This window comes from Muscardinus avellanarius (genome assembly GCF_963383645.1).
Source record: "Muscardinus avellanarius genome assembly, chromosome: 6".
Taxonomy (NCBI): domain Eukaryota; kingdom Metazoa; phylum Chordata; class Mammalia; order Rodentia; family Gliridae; genus Muscardinus; species Muscardinus avellanarius.
The window spans coordinates 28985548-29008542 of record NC_137791.1 but is presented as its reverse complement, the minus strand read 5'-3'; the positions used below and the strand labels follow the sequence as shown (position 1 = coordinate 29008542).

Sequence of the window (22995 nt, the reverse complement as noted above, 5' to 3'; positions counted from 1 at the left end):
TGAGAGGGACTGAAGGAGGCCTGTAACACAGAACATAAAGCCCTGCATCACATAGCTACATAAACTTATGTGAAAAATATATTCATATCACAAAAGTCATAATGGGAGTTAAATGAATGATTATTCTGACAACCAGAAAAGCAAACTCAAGCAGGTCTAAGATAAAGACCTGTCTAACTCATGTGAGGACTCTTCCAGCAGATACAGTATTGCTTCTTTTTTTTTTTTTTTTTTTTTTTTTTGGTGGTACTGGGGTTCCTGGAAACCCATCTACCTCCGGGTTACACTCCCAGACCTATTTTTATATTTTTTTATTTGGAAACAGGGTCTCTTAAGCCCCGCTCCCGCTGGCTTCGAACCGGCACGATCCTCCCAACTCGGCCTCCCAAGCGCGGGGATTACAAGCGTGCGCTACCACACCCGGCCTATAGTGTTGCTTCTTGGAAGAACTTTTTATCCACTCCATGCAGATATGCATAACTCTCCACTTAAGAAGGAATGCTTGAAGCCTCAACAAAAAATATATAAAAATTGGACTTATGACTTGTGCCTTTTTTACCATATGTAAGCTATATATTGATAAAAATGTAAGTAAAAATAATTAAATAAAAATGAAGGAATATACATTAGGTTCAATCATTTTATAATTAAATTATCAGATATCCTGTTTAGCTAAAGCACACAGCTGAAATATGTCTGAAATCATTTTTAGTACTAAATAATTTCAAATTATTTGCTAAAAATATTCTTTGAAATGAGCTGCCAGCCAGACCTGGTGGTGCACACTTGCAATCCCAGCATTCCAGAGGCTGAGACCAGAGGATCGCGGTTTGCTGACAGCCTCAGCTACTTAGTGAGGACCTCTGTAACTTAGTGAGACCCTGTTTAAAAATAAAAAATAAAAAAAGGGCAGGGGGTGTAGCTCGGAGGTCAAATGCCCCTGGGTCCCATCCCAGACCCGCAATAAATAAATAAATAAATAAATAAGCTGCCAAAATATTGGTACTCTAAAATACATGCACAAAAACTATTCCACTACCTTCTTTGCTATGTTTTATCAAGGTATATCATCAAATGACTGTATCTTTAAATTGATATATTTAAAATATGCATTTATAACATTATGATAAAATATTCTATTTCTCAAGGATCCCTATAGGAACTACCTCAATGGGACCGTGTGTGCTTAATTAGCTTGTTATTTGAAGCTATAATTCCACATTTTGCTCAATGACCCTTATATTTAGAAATGCAGGATGGATTCTTCTTTACTTATTTTTAATATTTTATTTGTTTATTCACATAGTATTTATATCATTTTATAGATATTTGCTACATGCTAATCATATTTAGTGTAAGTGCTTTACAAAACTACACTAATTGTCAGAGTTTATACTATGAAAACATTCTCCTGATTCCTAAAGTGCTTCTTTTGACTGGAAAATAAGACTTGGGTATCCCGATATGTTTTCCTTGTTAGTTATTTGGCAACAGGGGCCTGCAGGTTAATCCCATAGCCAACCGGGTAGCAATGCACCGCTCATACTTGGGCAGAGCTATCACTGCACAGCTCTTGCATATGTAGTTCTGTTTTGATCGTTTCACTGTATTTAAAATTGTTATTTTGCACCTTGAAGTCTTCTCAGAAATAGAGATAGTTGAGAAACAAATGAAATAACAGCTTAGAGAGCATCTTACAATAGGACAGGAATCAGCATGATGTGTGTGTAGCTGTCAAACAACTTTTGTCATCGTGGCTTCTAGAATGAGGGTGCTCCATTTTAGCCCAATACTAGGTTTTCTTGTTTTAATAGAATGTTATATATGTGTGCAGAGATAGAAATATTAAAACCTCATTGGAATTCTTTAGATACAAACAATTACCTTCTGGAGTATATGCTGATTTGCTTATCAGTAATTAGTTTTAATGACATTATATCAATATTTTATAATAGTTGCAAGATATTATCTGATAATGATTAAAGCAATGCCACAGTTTAATTAACTTCAACATATTTTGCATAATTAAAGATAATCCATCAACAATGTTTTATTTGAAGTTCAGAAATTAATCCTGCATTATAATGAGTTCTCCTTAAAATTCTCTCTCTCTCTCTCTCTCTCTCTCTCTCTCTCTCTCTCTCTCTCTCTCTCTCTCCCCTACACCACTCAAACACAAACACACACACACACACACACACACACACACACACACACACACACAATTTGGGAGCACAATTCTAGGTTCCACCTATTTCCAAAATAGTACACTTAATAAAATTATGTAGTAAAACTAGTTGTATTTTTAAAGAATCATTATAGTAATTTTAATAATGTTTCCTCATGTGGTTTCTTTTATTAAATCTTTCTTAAGTCTAATTAATATTTCTACCCAATTCAAAAATATATTGATGCCATTTATCAGAACAAACATTTTAATCAGCAAGAAGCTATGTATGACAGAGGCTACCTGTCAGGAGCCTTCGCAAAATAACGTCCATCTGTGGGAACAATTAGAAATGGTGTAATACATTATAGTCAACCCTCTCTTTGTTGTATATGCCACTATAAATAACTTTTAAATATCACCTTAATGTAATTTAGAAAGACAAAAAGCATGAAATCAACATGCTTTTTATATAAAGATCTGAATTCAAATTCACACTTTAAATCTTAGAAGCTGCCGGGCGTGGTGGCGCACGCTTGTAATACCGGCACTTGGAAGGCCGAGACAGGAGGATCGCGCAGGTTCGAAGCCTTCCGCGTGCGCGCTGGCTTAGGAGACCCTGTTTCCAAATAAAAATGTAAAAATAGGTCTGGGAGTGTAGCCCGGAGGTAGAAGGGCTTCCAGGAACCCCAGTACCACCAAAAATTAAATAAATAGAAACCCTGTTTCCACATAAAAATTTAAAAAAATAGGTCTGGGAGTGTAGCTCGGAGATAGAAGGGCTTCCAGGAACCCCAGTACCACCAAAAAAAAAAAAAAAAAAAAAAATCTTAGAAGCTTTAGCAGAGGTCCAGTTCCTTAACCCCTCTAAGCTCAATTTCTAAATATAAACAAAATGAAGACTGATATCCTAATATAAGAATTAAATACTCAGCACAAATATTACCACATAAAATTTCCTTCCCACTTTACATTCTTGAGAATCCAGATACAGGTTACATCACATGCATTTAGAAAACCATTTACTTAGATTACTCCTAATCTATAGGTGATTGATTCATTGGTTCATTCATTCATTCACAAATTATTTATTAGCCATATATTTCTTTTCATGCTCTAGGTACTAAAGAGACAGCTTTGAATACTCCCTGGCTTTATAGAAATAATTATAAGAAATATTAAAAATCAGTCAAATATAAAACCAAAAGACTATGCAAAGAAAAAATCCTGAATATATACCTCAATGAAGAAGATGTATAATTGGCAAAAAAAAAAAAAGCACACGAAACGATATTCAACATATGTTATCAGGGAAATTAAAATAAAAAAAAAACTATCAGATACCATTGTGCACCTATCAGAATGGCCAAACCCAGAACACTGACAGCACCAAAAGATGTGGAACAGTGGGAACTCCCATTCATTACTGATGAGAATACAAAATGGTACAGCCACTTTGGGAGACATATTAGTGGTTTCTTATAAAACTATACATACTCTTTCATATGATCCAGCAGTCATGCTCCTTGGTACTAACCTAAGGGACTTGAGAACAACACAATAATCTATAAATTAATGTCTATAGCAGCCATATTTATAATTGCAAAAACTTGGAAGCAAGCAACCAAAATATATTTTAGTAGATGAATGGATAAACTGGTACATTGAGAAATGAAACCTCAAACCATGAAAATATATGGGAAACAAATGCATTTTACTAAATGAAAGAAGCCAATCTGAGAAGGTTATATACTATATGAGTTTCCAACTGCATGATGCTCCAGCAAAGGTCAAATCATGGAGACCACAAAAGGATCAGTGGTTGGCAGGATACAGAGGGAAGGAAGAATATACTTGAGCAGCATATTAGCATTATAGAGACTCCTGTAAGATACTACAATGGTGGGTACAGCCACCTTATTGGGTTTCCAGGTGATGCTGATAAGCCACAGGAGAGTGATCATCCTAATAAATCTATCTCCTTATAGAGTGGGAACCTAAAGTACTCTAAATCACAAAATATTCTTGAATTTGGTTTATGGTTAATTTCACATTCAATTTTTAAAACTAGGCTTTACATTTAAGGGTAGTTTTATTATATTCAAAGCAAAACTAAGAATAAAATTATATATATATATATATATATATATATATATATATATATATATACACACACACACACACTTTGTCCCCAGTTACACACACCGTACCCCACTATTTACATTAGACACCAAAGAAGTCCAAGGGTTATCTGAAACTAAATGACACATTATTATTATACAAAGTTCATAGTTTAGGGTTATCTTTAGTTTTGTATATTCTATGGATTTTAAGAAACAAATGATTATCAGTCTTCTATAAGGTACCTAATTATTAGAATGTATAATGTAATCAATTGAAAAATAGAAATTCAAAAAAAATAACAAGTTCCAGGAGAATCATTAGGTGAGCTTGTTAAACAATGATCCTGAAAAAGACATATAGAGAGCTAGACGTGGTGACCCATGCCCCTAGGCCCAGTCAGTATTTGGGAAGCTGAGATGGGAGGATCACGGTTTTGAAGTCAGACTCAGCAATGTAATGAGATTCTCAGTAACTTAGCAAGAGCTTGTTTCAAAATTAAAAAGAAAAATAAAGTAAACAGAAAGGGCAGGTTATAGCTCAGGGGTAGAAAGTCCCTGGAGTTTCCACAGTATTACCAAAAAACACATTGTAATATTTTTGCTTATTCCGAGTTTGGGAATATTTTTAAATTTTTATTAGATTCTAGACAATGTGCAATTAGACAGCTTATAAAAAGTGGATGAGTTATACTCCAAAAAAAAAATGAGGAAGAGTTTGTCCAAAATTGTCATATAGAGTAGAAATGCATGGCAAGAAAAATTAAACAACAAAATCAGTCAAACAAAATGACAACAACAAAACCCAGGGACCAGGGACACAAGCATTTCAAGAGCTAGCTAGGAGACAGAGGGACAGAAAAGGTCCCTGGAGAATGCCATCCCATCCCACCACATCAAAGCTTCAAAGCTTGGAGTCGGCCAATGGCAGCCATCCCCAGAGACCAACTAGAACCAACTAAACAGCTGAAAGCCAAGCAAGTCACTGCGGAGTCCAGGGAAGCAGTGTGGCGCTGAGCAGACAAGGCCAAGCTACAAAGGATCAAGAGGGAACAGATACAAAGGGTTTGTTTGTTTGTTTATTTATTTATTTATTTATTTACTTGTTTGTTTGTTTGTTTTATGGTACTGGAGATGAAATCCAGGGGCATTCTACCTCTGAGCTACACCTCCAGCCCCGTTTTTTATTCTTTATTTTGAAACAAGATCTCACTGAGTTGCAAAGGGCCTCACTAAGTAAGTAGCTGAGGCTGGCTGCGAGTGGCATGATCCTCTCCTCTCAGCCTCCGGAATGCTGGGATTACAAGTATATGCCACCATGCCCAGCTCAAAGGATCATTTTATATAAGATAGGAACAGCAATGAAACACTAAGGACATAAGGCTATAGCAAGGATTACATGAGCTGAGGTATGTAAAGTGCATGAATTGTGCCTGGAGATATTGGGCACAAAAGAAGTGTTTCACACCATTAGAATCTGTCCTTCGTGTTATTTCTTTATAATACTGGTAGTAGTAATGAATATTCTTTTTCTGCTTCAAAAAATCAGCAGATAATGTAACTAATCAAGTTTGCTCCAGACCATGCCCACAGACCTACAATTATCCTTACTAGTAATTTACTTCTAAGTTTTAGTGGTCAGCACTGCCACATTACAAATTTTAGACCTCCTGAATGCTCCTGCTTAATTTAAGATGCACTATTATAAAGCCCATAGCACATAAATTTCAGGGCTCTTTTTCAATATTTTTTACATTCATTTTTTTAATAAAGCTCCATAAAAATCATATTTCAATAAGCATCACCAAAAAATGTATAATGTCTACTTCACTGCCCAACTCAATTTAGTGTTCTTGGCTATTATGTTTTATTGTTTCATTTTGAGAAAGCTTCAAGATGCTTTTCTGTTAGTAGTGTAGCTTCATAAAATTATATTTTAACACAAGTTATAACAAGCTTACATATCTTTTAAGAACGTGATACAATTTTATAATTTAAATATTTTGGGTTCAACATCCATTAAAAGGAAAAAGCTCATTAGTCAGTATGCTTTGGTTAATGTTTAATGAGAATTTTCAATTAATTGTTAGTTATTGGCATTTTACATGCTCTATATTCAGATAACTATCTTTGAAACCTATTTATTTTATTTTCTACTATCAATCACAATAATTATAGTTGTCATTTATTTTTCAATAAGTGAATTCCATCAGAAACAAACTGCTTTTATTGGTAGGAAATTACTTAATTGTTTTGAAAATGCTTGGTGACAAAAACTATTCATTGTTCACTCCAAACAGTACACTATTAGTCATTATCTGAAAAATGGATGTTCTCCAAATTTTTCAGTACCAATTAACATCCAAATTAAACTCTTTCTTCAAGGCAACAAAACATTTCACAATAAGGCATTATAACCAGTTAGGTTTCATTAATGATATTTTTATTACTCAGAACTCTTTATACTTTGTAATGTTCTTAAGTTAGCTCTCCTGGGTATCTTTTTTATCAAATCATATATGGAGTCATCAACTCATTTATTTTTTTCAAAATTATAATAAAAATAGCATTCAAGGAAATTATAGAAATTAGCTTCTGTAACATCTAGAAGCATTATAAGAGACATTATAAACCTAATTTGAAAGGACTTAAAATTCAGACTCTAATGAAGTTAGGAGTTACACATAAGAATTATAAGCTAAAAAATATTCCAGTAAAAGCTCTTAAATTATATTTTAGCACTTTTTCTCAAAATATTACTTTAAAGTTATATATAAAATATCCAATAAGAAGCTAATTTATTAATATTAAGGGTTGGTATAGTCATGAGGATTGTAATCCAGTAATTGATTTATCTGGGTGGTGGCCCAAGCCAACAGGGTATGTCCAGAGGGGCTGGGCCTCTGCGGTGTGGCCCTGAGGATTATATATGGTTCCTTCTTCCTCTGCCTTCTCTCTCTCTCTCTCTCTCTCTCTCTCTCTCTCTCTCTCTCTCTCTCTCTCTCTCTCTCTCTTCCAGCCTCCATAATGTGAGGAGGAGCACAGTCATGTGCACTCCCTCTCTCATCCTCCCACCACCATTCTGAGATCTCTGGTCACCAGCCTCAGATGGACTAAACTGGAAACCATAAGAAAAGAAATCCTCTTTCCTCTAAGATACATGGTCGATCTTTAGATTATAGCTGTAAGAATGCTAACTGGAAAAAAAAGTTTTTAGTTAAATACTATTTATTATCACCTAATAGATATTCAAATTCTTCCAGATCTAAGCCAATGGACCATTTTTATTACAAGTGCTGAGTGGCTGTGCCATAGTGCCACATTGGACTACAAATACCCTGGGATAGATCTTAAAGTGCCCCTGCTGTAATATCAAGATATTTTATTTAATTAATTAATTTATTTTTTTGGTGGTACTGGGGTGGAACCTAGAGGCTTTCTACCTCCAGGCTATACTCCCAGATCTTTATTATATTTTATTTGGAAACAGGGTCTCACTACATTGCTGAGAGCCTCACTAAGTAGCTGAGGCTGGCTTTGATCCTCCTGTCTCAGCCTCCCAAACGCAGGGATTACAAGCGTGCGCCACCATGCCCGGCATATCAAGATATTTTAAATGGGTAATTTACAAACAACAGAAACACATTGCTCATAGTTCTACAGGCTGGGATATCCAAGATCCACATCTGGTGATGGCTTGTTCCTTATAGATGGTGCTGTCTATATATACCATCATGTGGTAAAGGGGGCAAATAAGTTCCCTCTAGTCTCTTTTAGAATGGCATTAATCCCATTCATTAGGTCTCCAACCTCAGTCCTATTAACTTCCTGAAGGCCCTGCCTCTTATAATATTGTATGGAAGATTATATTACAAGATACACAATTTGGGAGGATACAGGAGATCATAACAAGCAGCCAGCTGAGTCTGAGTATGTAGAAAGTACCTGATATACATCCAATTAATACTGGGATGTAAAAATACCTCTTAACATTTTGACAGGCCAGGAAGTTGCATTCTTCACATTATTAATTTAAATTTTCCTATATTCAGTGATAATGATTACTGGAAAAGTTAATAAAAAGTCACTAGAAACAGAAAATAACATGAACATTTTTTATCCTCCCACATGGCTAAAGAAATATTATAATCTAAAAAGTTTAATAGAAAATACTTCTAAATAATATAGCTAGAAATAATAAGGTTAAGAAGAAAGTACTCATAAGAAATTATATTATATTTCAATCTAAGGTATACTAAAATAATTTTTATAAAGAAATAGAAATACATGTTTTGCTTTTATGTTTTTGCTTTGTTTTTTTTTTTTTTTATCTTGGGGATTAAACCCAGGGCCCTTCTACCTCTGAGCTATACCACTAGCCTGATTTTATTTTTTATTTGAAAACAGGGTTTTGCTAAGTTGCTAAGAGCCTACCCTCAGTCTTTTATATTTTATTTTATTTTTTTAAACAGGGTTTCATTAAATTGCTGAGACTGGCCTCATATTTTCAATCCTCCTCTTTCTGCCTCTCAAGTACTGGGATCATAGGTGTGTGCCCCCATGCCAAGCTGAAAATATAGTACTTTCTTTTTTTTTTTTTTTTTTTTGTAGTACTGAAGATGGAACCCAGTGGTATTCTACCTCTGAGTGTCATCCCCAGCCCTATTTTTTTATTTTTTATTTTGAACAGGGTCTCAATGACTTGCAAAGGGCCTCAATAAGTAGCTGAGGCTGTCCAGGAACCACCATCCTCTTGTCTCAGCCTCCCAAACGCTGGGATTACAAGTGTGTGTCACCATGCCCAGCTCAAATATAGTATTGTCAACTACTCAAAACACAGATTTTCTTTCAACTTCGTAGTAGGTTTCACTTTAATAAGAGGTTCTTTTTGTAATTACTAAATAAAAAGAAACTAATTAGTTTGGCATGTCTATATATGAAAAAGTTAGACATAATCAGATATCCCTCCATCAGGAATAGGAAGAAAGTTGTATGTAATTAGATATCCCTTCAGCAGGATTTGAGAAAAAATATCAACAAATGCTTTCAGCATATATGTATTAGTTTCCAACTGTTGCTATAAAATAATTATCAAAAAGTGGCTTAAAACACCACAAATTTATTATCAGAAGACCAAAATCAATTTCCCTGGACTAAATTCAGGGAGCTGTTTCTTTCACAGGCTTTGAGAAAAGAATTTGCTTCCTTGTTGTCATCATCTCCTAGAGGTTACTTGCATTCCTGACCTGTGGCCCCTTCCTCATAGCATTCCAACTTAATGCTGCCTATGTCAAGGCTGCTATGACTGTGTCGCATCTTCCTTTCTCGCTCTCTCTTACTAGAACCCTTGGGATTATAAGCAGGCTCACTTGGATGAACCAGAGTAATTTCTCCCATCCTAAGGTCCTGAATTCAATTACTCTGCCACATCTTTTACCATGGAAAAGACCTTATCCATTGGTTCTGATGATTCAGACATGGGCATTTTCAGCCATCAAAGGGTGCAAACCTTGAAGATGAATAATACAAAAGGAGATGAATATATGATTATATACCTAACATGTAAAATAAAGTTTACTCAAATAAAATTTACTCCAATAAAAAGTAGAAGAAATTGGAACAAATATGTTTAATATTAACCTATAAGGAATGGAACATTACTGAAAATAGATAATTAAAACAAAATATAAAAATAGTAAACTAAGACAGGATTTAAAGGATGAATTTTAAATCTATATATGCAGTGAAACAAAATAAAATTGTTTTACAATGACAATGATGAGCAATCACAAAGAACTAAGAAATAAGCTCTTTAAGCTGATCCCAAATATATTTTTTCTTGACAGGCACAGCTGTGTTGCCTAAAAATGAGTTGAAGTCTATTATTAAAACAAACAAAAAGTCATGCAGCAGAAAGGCATAGAAAATCTGACAGAATCATGAATCGTAGCACAATAATAATTCAGTATAATTACAAAGCATGCCTAAACTAAAGAAAGAAAATGGATTGTATAAACAGGCTTTTATTTCCATGAAAGAGCTCTTATGTATTTCAGAGGAGACAAAATGCCAGTATACGGATTATTACAATAAACTATAATGCCCAATTTCTCCCATGAGGGCAATAGTTCACATTTCCATTTATGAAAATCCCACTGGCTTAAGCCAGAAGAATTGAAAAAAATCAAGAAATATTATAAGCATAATGGTAGAGCAGATGTCACTTAGACTCTAAGAAAATCATTCTTCTCTGTTTTGAATGCTCTTAGTTTATTTGTCACAAATGGTAACACAAAATCTGGTAAAATTAGAAGTAAATCTTTTAAAAGTAATTTCAAATTGGAATAAAAATTTTAAATTCAGTAAATATCACTTATAGTGCTGATGATACCTTATACAAATATAGGGTAATAGAATGAAATGAATACAGAGATATAAAAAATGGAAACTATAAAGTTATAAAATGGAACCATAACACAGGCTGAAGGAAGGAACTTATAACCATGGAGATGTGAAAGAGCTTCAGAAGTATTACTATAGCTGTATCTTTCCTTAACTATACAACTATAATTTGTAAATAAGGTGAGATTACCTTTAATTCACCAGCATTATTTAGCATCCAAAATAATAAAAACAAAGATAAGCAAGAAGAAATTTTTCCCAACGTAATTGGTTATGAGATTTTTTTAACACAATGTCGATATGTGTGTGTATGTGTGTGTGTGTGTGTGTGTGTTTGTGTGTGTGTGTTACTAGAGATGACATTCTTCCCTCAGTGCTATACTGTCAGCCCTATTTTATTCTCTTATTTTTGCAAAAGGGTCTCACTAAGTTGTGGAGGGCCTCACTATGTTGATAGGCTGGCTTGAACCTGGATCCTCCTGTCTCAGCCTTCCCAAGTGTTAGGATTACAAGCATGTGCCACCCTGCCTGACTAATGTTGATGATTGTTGTTTACTTTGGTTGCTTTGCTGTTTAATAATGACTTTGAATGTTGAAGAAATGATTTTGCCCTCTTCAGAAGCTGCTCCACCCTCTCCCTCTAGGAGCTGTCCCACATCTGTGAGCTGACAGACAGGTAGCAATTAATGCTACATCTACTCCTAGGCTCTGTGATGGGCATTGTGCTTTCCTGAACAAGCAACTTCCTGTTGAGGTGGTAAGGTCTGAGCTGGAGGGGAATATGTTGGGCAATATTGGGGGGGGGGGGGAAGCACAATGAGAGTACTGTCAAACTTACAAATGTTATATTTCCTTTAGCATTTCATTTAGAAAGAGATTCTATAGTGCTATAATAATTCTATTGTTTGCAAAGGCATGACAACCAAAGAGTCACTATCACGGAACGGCTGCTCTGCCAGGAAAATGCTGATGCTTTAAATTTGGAGCATTTCCCCTCTTTTAAGGGTGTAATATAGCCATCGCAAAACAGACTCAAGCACAAGTCTGTCTGATCACTCAACCTCTGTGTGTTTGGCAACCCAAGCTCTGTCCACCATTATTTTACTGTGAGCGTACATCCTGTGTTTAGACCACTCCAGTCTCTCTGCTTTTCCAACCTCTTGTTCGAGGCAGTTTGTTCATTTGTTGTTGTTGTTGTTGTTGTTGTTGCTGTTGTTGTTGTTGTTGTTGTTGTTAACTTTTAAGAAGTATCCTCTTGTAGCCTAGCTTCTGTCCAGAAGTGTCCATGCTGTGTATTTTCCTGAGTCATCACTACCATTTCAGATCAGGGTTTGTAATGAGTAATGACGAACAAGTTTCATCTAGATTTATTTTTTATTAGAAGACAAGATAATATTATTTATATATCTATTACTTATGACTCTCCTAACTCTTAAGCAATGAGGCTGAACAAATCTATAGAGTAAATCTGTAAAAATGTCATCCTCACAAGATATGTCTACAAAATTTTATAGGGTATATGAAATAAACATTGCTGAAAGCAAAAAGTAATAGTTATAATAAAGGAGAATATGCAAGTGTATCTGATGAGTGTGGTTCTGAACACTCAGGCTACGTCTGCCAACGTAAGGTGAAGAACAGACTGGGACACATCCAGTTTATCTAATTAAAAAAAAGAAATAATTAATTTGACTCCTCTGAGTAAAGTTCTCCAAAATTTCCAAAATGAACACTTTACAGCAATGTTCAACACTAATCTAGTGTTTAAATTTGTTCTGCCAATTCTTTTCCTTAACTAAGCAAAGAACAGAATTTATTCACTAAGTCATTATTTTATATTAGCAGCTAATATATTTGTTTATGTGTTAACTATTTATTGAGTGCCTATTGCTTTATGTATTTTATGGAAAGTTAAAAGTAGAATATATTATTCCTAATTTCCATTAAATAATAAAGTTAATACACACAAAAAGAATTTAATTAAGACATAGAAACTCAGACTCAATAGCAAACAAATCTTAGTATGTGTGAGGCTGAGTCAGGAGGATCTCAGGTTTGACACTAGCCTTAACAACTCAGTGAAATCCTGTTTTAAAAACTAAAAAGGGGTTAGGCAAGTAACTCAGAGGTAGAACATCCCTGAGTCCAGTCCACTGTACAAAAAAAAAATAAATACTGGGGATAAATAGTAAGGACAAAGTGAAGGACATAGTAAGGACATGGTGAAAATCTGATCCCAGGAATATTTTGGGGGGAGACTCGCTACTGTAATGATCCAGTGCCAGAGAACAAGAAGAAAGTTAAAACTGATAAAATATTCTATTATAATCCTCAAATAGTCTGTAAAAAAAGTCCTTCTTTCTTTTCTAATATCCCATTCTTCTAAAAAATATTCAACTCAATACAGCAATCCAGTCAACCATTTACTATGGGACCTAGAGGAGTTTTGGCATTCTTCCCAGTTATTAAAAATTGCATTGCTGGGTGTGGTGGTGCACGCTTGTAATCCCCGCGCTTGGGAGGCGGAGACAGGAGGATCACACAGGATTGAAGCCAGCTTAAGAGACCCTGTTTCCAAATAAAAATATAAAAATAGGTCTTGGAGTGTAGCCCGGAGGTAGAAGGGTTTCCAGGAACCATAATAATAATAATAATAATAATAATAATAATTAATAATAATAATGGTACCTGCTAAGCTCTGACTCATGTAAACAGATTCAGGAGAGAAAAAGATCCTGGCATTACCTACCCCCAAACTCTCTTGGATCTGATTTCAGAGGCAAGCAATGCAGAGTGGGGATGCTACCAACAGGATCTTGAAAGTAGAGTTTTAGGATTAGTGTAAGTGGTAGTGTGCAAGAGAGCCAGGTTACCCAGAGGAGTATGAAGACCAGACAGACCAAACAGATACCGTTAAAGTTGTGCCTTTAGGAAATGTTATCTCTTACTGTCACCAAGTGAAGTGCTTAGATAGACTAAGCACATTTTCAATTATTGATGTTACACTTGTATCCTGAGTGATGGACAGCAGTTCTATCTTATTTCAGAGTAGTCATCAAGCCATCTATAACATATGTCTATGTCACTTAAGCAAACTGAAAAGGCACTGGAAGTGAACTTTGGACTTGATCCAAAATCTTATTTTAAATGATTCTCTAAATATATCTATACAGTAAGATAATAATCAAGGGCTTAAATATGTGTTTCTAACAAATACACTAAAAACATTCCTATTATACTTCTACCAAAATAATAAAAACATTCCTATTCCACTTTAATATAAAGATGGGTGACATAAATTAAATACAACATACAATTGCTTTTAGAATACATGCTATGATGTTACTAGAAATAAATACATATGTATTTTAAATCATTCTTTCTCTAGTCTGAGATATTCCTAGAAAGAACCCTGTATTCTAATAATTTAGTGAGTACCTTTCAAGAAGTTGAAAGGGTCATTCTTCTCCCATCATTCAGGAAACCTCCTAATGATACTTCCTAGAGGTCACTGTTCCTAGGAATCTCAATCAACCTGGGTATCAAGCCATGCCCCAAGCCTCCTTTCCTAGCTTCCGCCAGGACAGGGTGCCCGTCACTCTCGCTGTCTCCTCACCTGTCCTTCCCTTGCCCTTTCTCCTTAGTACACTACTTTCAGGAAGTTAGGATGCCCTGCTTTATAAAAACCAGCTTCCAGCTTTGCTAATGCCCTGCTTCACATTACACAATTATCATACCAGAGAAAACAGAGGTTCTCCTCAAGAAAATTGAAAAAAAAACTGTGAATACTTAAAATATTTTTGATGGTTTATATACATGAGCATATTAAAAATTTGTTGTTCAATAGTTTTAATTATATAAATTCTTTTCCCACATGGCATCTAATCACAGATTTTCAGGGGCAATACCTGAATTTTTCAAACCCTGTAAATTTCAGTGAAACTTTAAGACTTAAATTTGAATTGCCAAATAATATAGGTACCAAAATAAGTGGTTTAACAAAACCTAAAAATGTTGATATTTTATACTATAAGAGAACCTGCATCTTTCCTTATTTTTCAGTTGTAATACTATCCTCTAATTATAGTTTTGATAAAAAATATTTTATTGTCATCTTACCATTGTTGTCTCTTGAATGGATCCAAAACTATTAATAAAAATGTTGACTACTACATCCACAGGAATACCTATGAATAAAAATTAAGAGTATATTTACTAGGTATAAAAAAATTTGATCAGAATCTTTATAATATGGTTCATTCACTTAATTTTTGTAATTTTTCAATACACATTGGGATGCAAAAATCTATAGTCTTAGTATAATATGCTCACAATTACTATTGACTTATTTTTCTAAGTAGGGATCATAATACAAATAATGATGAGTTGAGTTGTATTTTATAATGTTCATTATTCAGAAATATTTCTCTTAAATTGCTAAAATTCTGAAAAGTATGCTTACCTTTAAAACTGTTTTAATTGGCCTGTTACATTTAAGAAATTATAAATTATTTTTTAACTTTTATTTTAAAATAGTTTGTTGCATTTTTTATTTCAAATTTTAAATCAATTGCCATGAATATTCAATACATTTTACTTATAATTGCTATATTTTAATTTTATTCATGAAAATGCAAAGTTAATAAGACATAGAAGGGCCACTATAAAGATTTCTGCCTGACCTGTTCAAAAATTATTTGAAAGTTCATGGAGTGAGAACTAAGGTATAATGTTGCAACTTTCTTTCTTTCTTTTTTTTTTCAACTCATTGTGGCTGCTGGTTGGGCTATCAAAGAGAAAATGTGAATTTAGCCTTTAGCCGCATAACCACTGACTGATGGAAACCAGGTGGTGAATCAATATATGGTAGACATGTGACAACCCAGACCACGGCTGTTGTTGAAAGTAACTGAATAGGTTCTGGTAATGAACAAAAACCCCTGTTTTTACAACATAGTTGCATAACTTCACTTGACTAGAAGCAGCTGCAGACTTTTTTTTTGCAAAGGAGAAAAAAACAATCAAGCCTTATAATGTTAATCTGATCTACATCAATACCTGTCCTTAAGCAAAAATAAGGATTACAGCTTTCCAGAGATTTTTTTTTTCACATGGCTTTTCCTAATTCATCGGGAGGATTAAAAAGGGGGAGGGATCTATACAAATATACACTCTCCGCTCGTTACTGCTAGTTATTCTAAGTACAGTTTCTGATCTTGAAAGGTGTAATTGATGCAATATTCTGTTGGAAAAAGAAAAATCTTTGTTGTCGGACATGTAGTCACTTTTATTCATAAAGCTAACGCGCTTTTAAAAACTAAATGGCCATTGTTTTATCAAAAGAATAGAGAGAATTTTTTATCAATGTGAAATCCTAACAAAAATAAAAAAAGAACTTACATACATAACAGAACAGCTTTTTTTCCTTAATGAGAAAGTGGTATTCTAAAAAGTTTTATTTATTTTTTTGTCTCTGAATGAAATCCAGAGTTATACCCACAGCCTAGATTTTTAATCACTATGGTTAAGAAAACACAGTACTCAGAAAATTTATTACAGAGGTTAGCCTGTTCATTCACAGTATAGTTTTTTGTTGTTGTTGCTGTTTTTAAACTATTAACTACACCAGGCATGGTGGTGTACACCTGTAATCCCAGTACTTGGGAGGATGAGACAGGAGGATTGCAGATTTGAGGACAGCCTCAGCAATGTAGGGAGACTCTCAGCTACCCAACAGGACCCTTTTTTAAAATTAAAAAATAAAATAAGGATGAGGTATGATTGTGTGTGTGTGTGTGTGTGTGTGTGTGTGTGTGTGTAACTCAGAGACATACACACACACCTATTAACATATATTAAACTATTAGAGTTAATAATTTCATATTATTAAATATTTAGGGCATTAAATTGCTTTGAACCTAAGCACATTAAAAGACAGTTATATGTCTTTTTTTTTTTTTTTTTTTTTTGCGGGTTTGGGAATGGAACCCAGAGGCATTCGACCTCCGAGCTACAACCCCTGCCCTATTTTTTATTCTTTATTTTGAAACAGGGTCTCACTAAGTTGCAGAGGGCCTCACTAAGTAGCTGAGGCTGTCCGCGAACCGCAATCCTCCGGTCTCAGCCTCCAAAATGCTGGGATTACAAGCATGTAATCCTGGCTAGTTATATGTCAATTTGAACTCATTTTTTATTTTTTTTTGGGGGGGACTGGGGATGGAACTCAGGGGCATTCTACCTTCACGCTACACCCCCTGCCCTATTTTTTATTCTTTATTTTTTGTGGTACTGAGGATGGAACACAGGGGCTTTCTACCTCCAGGCTATACTACCAGACCTATTTTATATTTTATTTGGAAACAGGGTCTCACTAAGTTGGTGAGAGCCTCACTAAGTAGCTGGCTTTGAACCTATGTGATCCTCCTGTCTCAGCCTCCCAAGTACTGGGATTGCAAGCGTGCACCACCACGCCTGGTTTATTCTCTTTTTTTTTAATTTTTAATTTTTTCTTTTTTTGCAGGTCTGGGGATGGAACCCAGAGGCATTTGACCTCTAAGCTACACCCCCTGTCCAATTTTTTATTCTTTATTTTGAAACAGGGTCTCACTGAGTTGCAGAGGACCTCACTAAGTATCTGAGGCTGTCTGTGAACCATGATCCTCCAGTCTCAGCCTCCCAAATGCTGGGATTACAAGCATGTGCCACCACGCCCAGCTATTCTTTATTTTTGAAACAGGGTCTAAATGAGTTGCAAAAAGCCTCGCTAAGTAGCTGAGGCTGTCCACAAACCATGATCTTCTTGTCTCAGCCTCCCAAATGCTGGGATTACAAGCCTAAACCACTATGCCCAGCAAACTCATATTGTTTTGAATATCACAAAGAATGAAATTTTTAAACAATAAAGAATGAAGAGGGCTTTTTATTTTAGGGGATGGCAGGCTACAAACCTTTGAAATTTGGTCGTATCCTAGGATCATAACTGACCAATAGTCTGTTCAAGATATTGCTAGTGGAGTTAGCAGGTACCCTTGCCAGGTCCTCTGGTGACTGCTGACTAAAAGAGAAAGAAAAAGAAAACCTGGTAAGCAAGAAACAGGAATGGATAATTTTCATTGGGAGAAAAGACTTTTCCTTTTGAATATAAAATATACAATTACAAAAGGGCTTTTCCAGATACAAGTAACCAAACAGAAGCAAATATCATCACAAACCCCCAAAATATTTATATAAAACACAGAATCAAACAAAAAGTATTTTAGCATTTACTTTTAAGAAATGTATAAACACTATTCTAAATATTCTAAGTTGAATTCTATTAAGTAAAATTAAAAGGGTATCTTATTTTTCTGGAAGGAACCTGCAATCAAAACCTAAGCAAGTACAAAAGGAATCAAGTCAAAAAGAGTAAAAGAGTTTTGTGGAAATGTATATTATATTAGACTTCTGCTTAAGCAAAGAAGTGTGCTAATAGTATAAGATAAAATAGCCAGAAAGGTAATATAAGAATTCATTAAACAAGCATGCTGACATTTACAAAATGAGATTCCCCAAGAAACAAAATGAACGTTCTTACTGAATTAAATTAGAGTAACCCATGGGGAAAAATTGGTAAGTTTGTTTTCTATTATCATATCAATGAAACAAGTAAAGTACTCGACAGAGCTAAAAGGCATAACTATTTATTTTCTGTGTTTGTCGTCATCCCTTTATTAAGAAGAGGAAAAGCTGTCATGTTTGCCATTTTAATTAACTTAGAATAATGAGTCATGACTAAATTGGTGGTTGATGAAGAGCGCTTTTTCAAATGGAATTTTCCTTAAAAGCCAAGGGAAAATGTTTTGTCATTTTTGGTTATTTGTCTTGTCTTGATTTAATACCCGTGAAGTTTTATCATATAATCATTTTCCCCAATACTGAAACAAAATTTAAAATGTTGAAAAGGCATACCTTTAATCCCAGTACATGGAAAGCCAAGCCAAGAGGATTGCAGGTTTAAGGCCAGCCTCAGCAACTTAGTGACACCTTGTTTCAAAATAAAAAATGAAAAGAGGGCTAGAGTTGTATCTGAGAGATAGAATGCCTCTGGGTTCAGTCTCCACTACCAATAAATAAATAAATAAATAAATAAATAAGTCAAAAGAAAGACCAAAACTATATTTGGGATATCTACCACTGCATATTCTGTAGTGATGTTGTAAAAAGTATTTTCATAAATTATATCACTTTATGTGCAACAAACTGATGCAATAGGCTTGGCTTTGTACTAAAATAAAAACTTGGTCCTCTTGGGCAATTATTTTCTGAGTTAACTATCATGTAATATATATATATATATATATATATATATATATATATATATATATATATTTTTTTTTTTTTTTTTTTTTTTTTGGTGGTACTGGGGTTCCTGGAAGCCCTTCTACCTCTGGGCTACACTCCCAGACCTATTTTTATATTTTTATTTAGAAACAGGGTCTCCTAAGCCAGCGCGCGGCTGGCTTCGAACCTGCGCGATCCTCCTGTCTCCGCCTCCCAAGCGCGGGGATTACAAGCGTGCGCCACCACGCCCGGCTCATGTAATATTTTGATAAGAGGAAACCACTACAGATGAAATATGACAGGACAAAGTTTATTAAAAAAATAAAGAGTATGATTGACAGACAACTCTTCAGATAGAAATGATTCAAAGTGCAAAATATTAAGGCAAAAGCTGAAAAATCAATTAAAGTTTCCAAAGGTTCAAGAGATTATATGTTTTTTTTTTATTGTTTCTCATTGTCCTTATCAGCATCAGTATCACATCTTTGGGGATTGGAGTACTAGTAATGAGATTTTCTATTTCACTGCAAGTGAAAATATAACCTCCTTATAGCCAATTGTCATCCCTTATCAAAAGATGGAAAACTCTAAGGGTAATGAGGGCATGTGGGGATATTGAATATTAGGATGCAAATTGTGTTCAAACCAATCTATAAGTTGTATCATTCAAGGGAGGAAATAGAATTGGTCATGAAATAGACTTGTATTGGATCAATTAAGGACAGCTGTTGTGTCTCTAAACATACAATGCTTTGTAGGCATATTCCTTCTAAGCAATGAAAAGACAACATAAAAAATTAACACTAATTTCTGTAGCTTAGAACTTTACAGTCTATTTTTCTCTCCTACTTGTAAGCTGTGTCAATCAAACTCAAATCCCAAATCCTTTCCCTCACTAGCAAAGGTTGACCATTCCTTTATTCACTGGTCTCCCTTCCAGGAATTCTGTCCATTCCCACTTACTGCTCTCAACACACACTGTCCTGTAAGATTGTCTTAAGGCTCATATCTTGTCTACAATTTTGCCTCAAGCATGCCATCTTATTCCAATGAACAAAACTAATAAATGGGACATGCAGAAACAAATTTCAAACACTTTTCATAATTGTGAATAGTACCGATTAGACAAAATGCAAGCAGTACCATTATTGATGGACTCGTGGCTGCTGTATTTTTGTAGATCTTTATACTGCTTTTCCAATTAAATACATATTGGTTCAAGCACTTCTCCCACGGCCCTCTTCAGTGCCAAAAAAAGTTCCCTGTGCGACAGCTATCATTTCCAGAGGAAGAAGAACGTTTCTTCAGGAGACATTCTTTTAAAAGGGGGCATTAGCCGGGCGTGGTGGCGCACCCTTGTAATCCCTGCTCTTGGAAGGCGGAGACAGGAGGATCGCGCAGGTTTGAAGCCAGCCGCGCTGGCTTAAGAGACCCTGTTTCCAAATTTTAAAAGTATAAAAATAGGTCTGGGAGTGTAACCCAGAGGTAGGAAGGTTTCCAGGAACCCCAGTACCACACACACAAAAAAGAGGGCATTATCCCCTCAGAAGTTTCCAAGCAATTGGTCTGCCAAATTAATCACAAGCATGGAGAAAAAAAAAATCATAATTTTAAATATTTAAATAAAATTCTATGTACTTTACATTCACATGCACGAGTTAAGGATATTTTCCCTACCCTAAAATATAAACCATATATTAAAAAATAAAAATCATATCAAAATAAAAATCATATTTTATCAACATTAAAATCATTCATCTCTACCACTGAGAAGGCTTATTATAAGGTATTGTATGGATATAGCCACTTCGTCTAAGATATCTATCTAAGATATCTAATCTATCTACCTAAGATAATGTGAATGTAGCATATTTTCTTTTGTCTGTATGTTATTACATATATAGAACCTAATAATTTGGAAAGTATTACTTATGTGAAACAAGCAGGTATGAGAAAAGGTAAATGATTTTAATTAGGTCACACAGGTAATGCCTGTGCCAGTATGGGGAATGACCTAGAAAGATTTGGGAAAGCTCTGATTATTAATATATTTCAAAAGAAAATAATTGGTATATTTCAAAGTAGTTGTGTCGAAATGGAGGCAGACATGGATAAAGAAAGGACTTGGTTTGGCCTAACAACAGGCAGCTATTCCAGTGTAAATCAACCTAGCTCAAAGTACTTAACAAGTCAATAGAGGAGAGCTAGGGCTTCCTCTTTCTAAAGACAGATCTACATGATGATCTAGGGGGGATGGGGCAGGGTTTGACTTTGCCCTTTATGAAAGGAGACACCTCACCCCACCTTGCTAGGGGAGGTACCTTACAGAGACGTTCACCTCAGAGTCACGCGAACAAGATGGAGGTCATGGGTATAAAAAGTCCGGTACACGTGTAAGCCCTTTGGTGTACTCATTCGAGTCATCCCCTCATGCCATCTTGGCATGGGGCTGTATTTCTATTTTCTGTATTTCTATCTTTCTAATAAACTCCTTTAAATCTTCAGCAGCTGTCCAAGCGATGAATACTCATTCTTAGCTTAGGACAAGAATCCACGGTTTTTCTGTTTGTCTGTGTGTGTATGTGGTGGTGGGGGATTACTTCACACACACACACACCACGCACCCCCCCCCCGCAACATATTCCCGCAACAATGCCTGTTTCATTATTAAAGTCTTTGCAGTCTGAATCTCAGTCCAATGTTTTATCCATTTGACTACAGTATTTTATTTCAAGAAATTTATCAACAATTCCAATATACTCCAAAGCCGGATTTATTTCTTGGAAATATGATATTAATTTAAGAAAACAACTTACTCTACTCAGGCAAAGTGATCAAATGACTAAAGAAAATAATGTTTTATATCAAGAGCCTTTTACCTCTAGCTCTCTTTGTTCCCGTGCCTAGACTCCAGCCAATGCCATTACTCATACGTGAAGCTATGCAAGGAATGTGTCAGGCTGTATAGCTCCATGATGTAATGTGTTACAGCCCCGAGGAAAAAATCTAGAAATTTCTTTCCTAAGAGGAAAGAAAGCTTACTTCTTCACCAACTATAGTCTTATTTTTACATGATCCTTTCAAAACAGGTGTGTATGAACATACTGTCTTCTCCTGCAAGCCAAAATTCACAAAGGATTTGCCTTATTTTTCCATAGTTATAAATACAGAAACAATGGTCAATGGCTTCTCAGACAGGCATGTAGTGTGGTATGTGTCCTTCTGAGCAACATGGGTGTGGGGCTGCGCCGGACATGAACTAAACCAAGTATGAAGCCACAGGTGGAGGCAAGATGAGGTTTGTAAATGTATGTAAGGCTGCATTGTTTCTCTCTCACTGTAGGCAGTGATTCGTCCACTCTTTGTTCAGTAACAGACACCACTGACGATCCTATGAAGTCATGTGCTTTCCTGAAAAACGTACACAAGATCTGGAATTCTAAGGTTAAAAATTTATCTTTAATAAAAACAAATGGAATCATTTGTCTTCCTCCACCATGCACTAAAGCCCTGCTTCTGAGCCAATCCTGCCAGAAGCCAGTTGATCATGGATTCACCTTTAAAATTATGAGCCCTACATTGTGGTGCAAGTTTGTAATCCCTGCGCTTGGGAGGTGGAGACAGGAGGATCGCACAGAAGGCTTCCAGGAACCCCCAATACCACCAAAAAATAAATTATGAGCCCTAAAATAAGCCTTTCATCCTCAGAGTGGGCTTGTCGGGGATTTTGATCATAGCAATAAAAATGCTGACTATAACATTCATTATTTTTAAGAAGCTGGTATCCTATAAAGTTAGCAAATAAGAGATTTTTAAAGGGAGGCAGTTATAGTGACAGAAAGTAAGAAAGTGTTCTAGAATTTAAAAAATGATGATAATATGTCAAAGGAGGGACATATTATAAAAATAAAAATCTGTGAATCCATACCAACAGAAATAAGTAATTGAAATACAGAGTTCCAATAATTGTTTAGAACCTGTGCTCTC

The 22995-nt window shown here is 35.1% G+C and overlaps 1 protein-coding gene across 4 annotated transcripts in view; it reads right to left on the bottom strand.

Moving 5' to 3' along the window:
- The window catches only part of GLRB (glycine receptor beta), a gene marked incomplete at both ends in the record, with an annotated part of 89853 nt that overhangs the window by 23954 nt on the left and 42904 nt on the right, over positions 1 to 22995 (bottom strand). For all 4 annotated transcript variants that reach the window (XM_080697893.1, XM_080697894.1, XM_080697895.1 and 1 more), the window contains 2 exons: positions 14809 to 14876; positions 17637 to 17743. In XM_080697893.1, coding sequence (XP_080554019.1) covers positions 14809 to 14876; positions 17637 to 17743 — 175 coding nt within the window. The remainder of the gene's footprint in view (positions 1 to 14808; positions 14877 to 17636; positions 17744 to 22995) is intronic.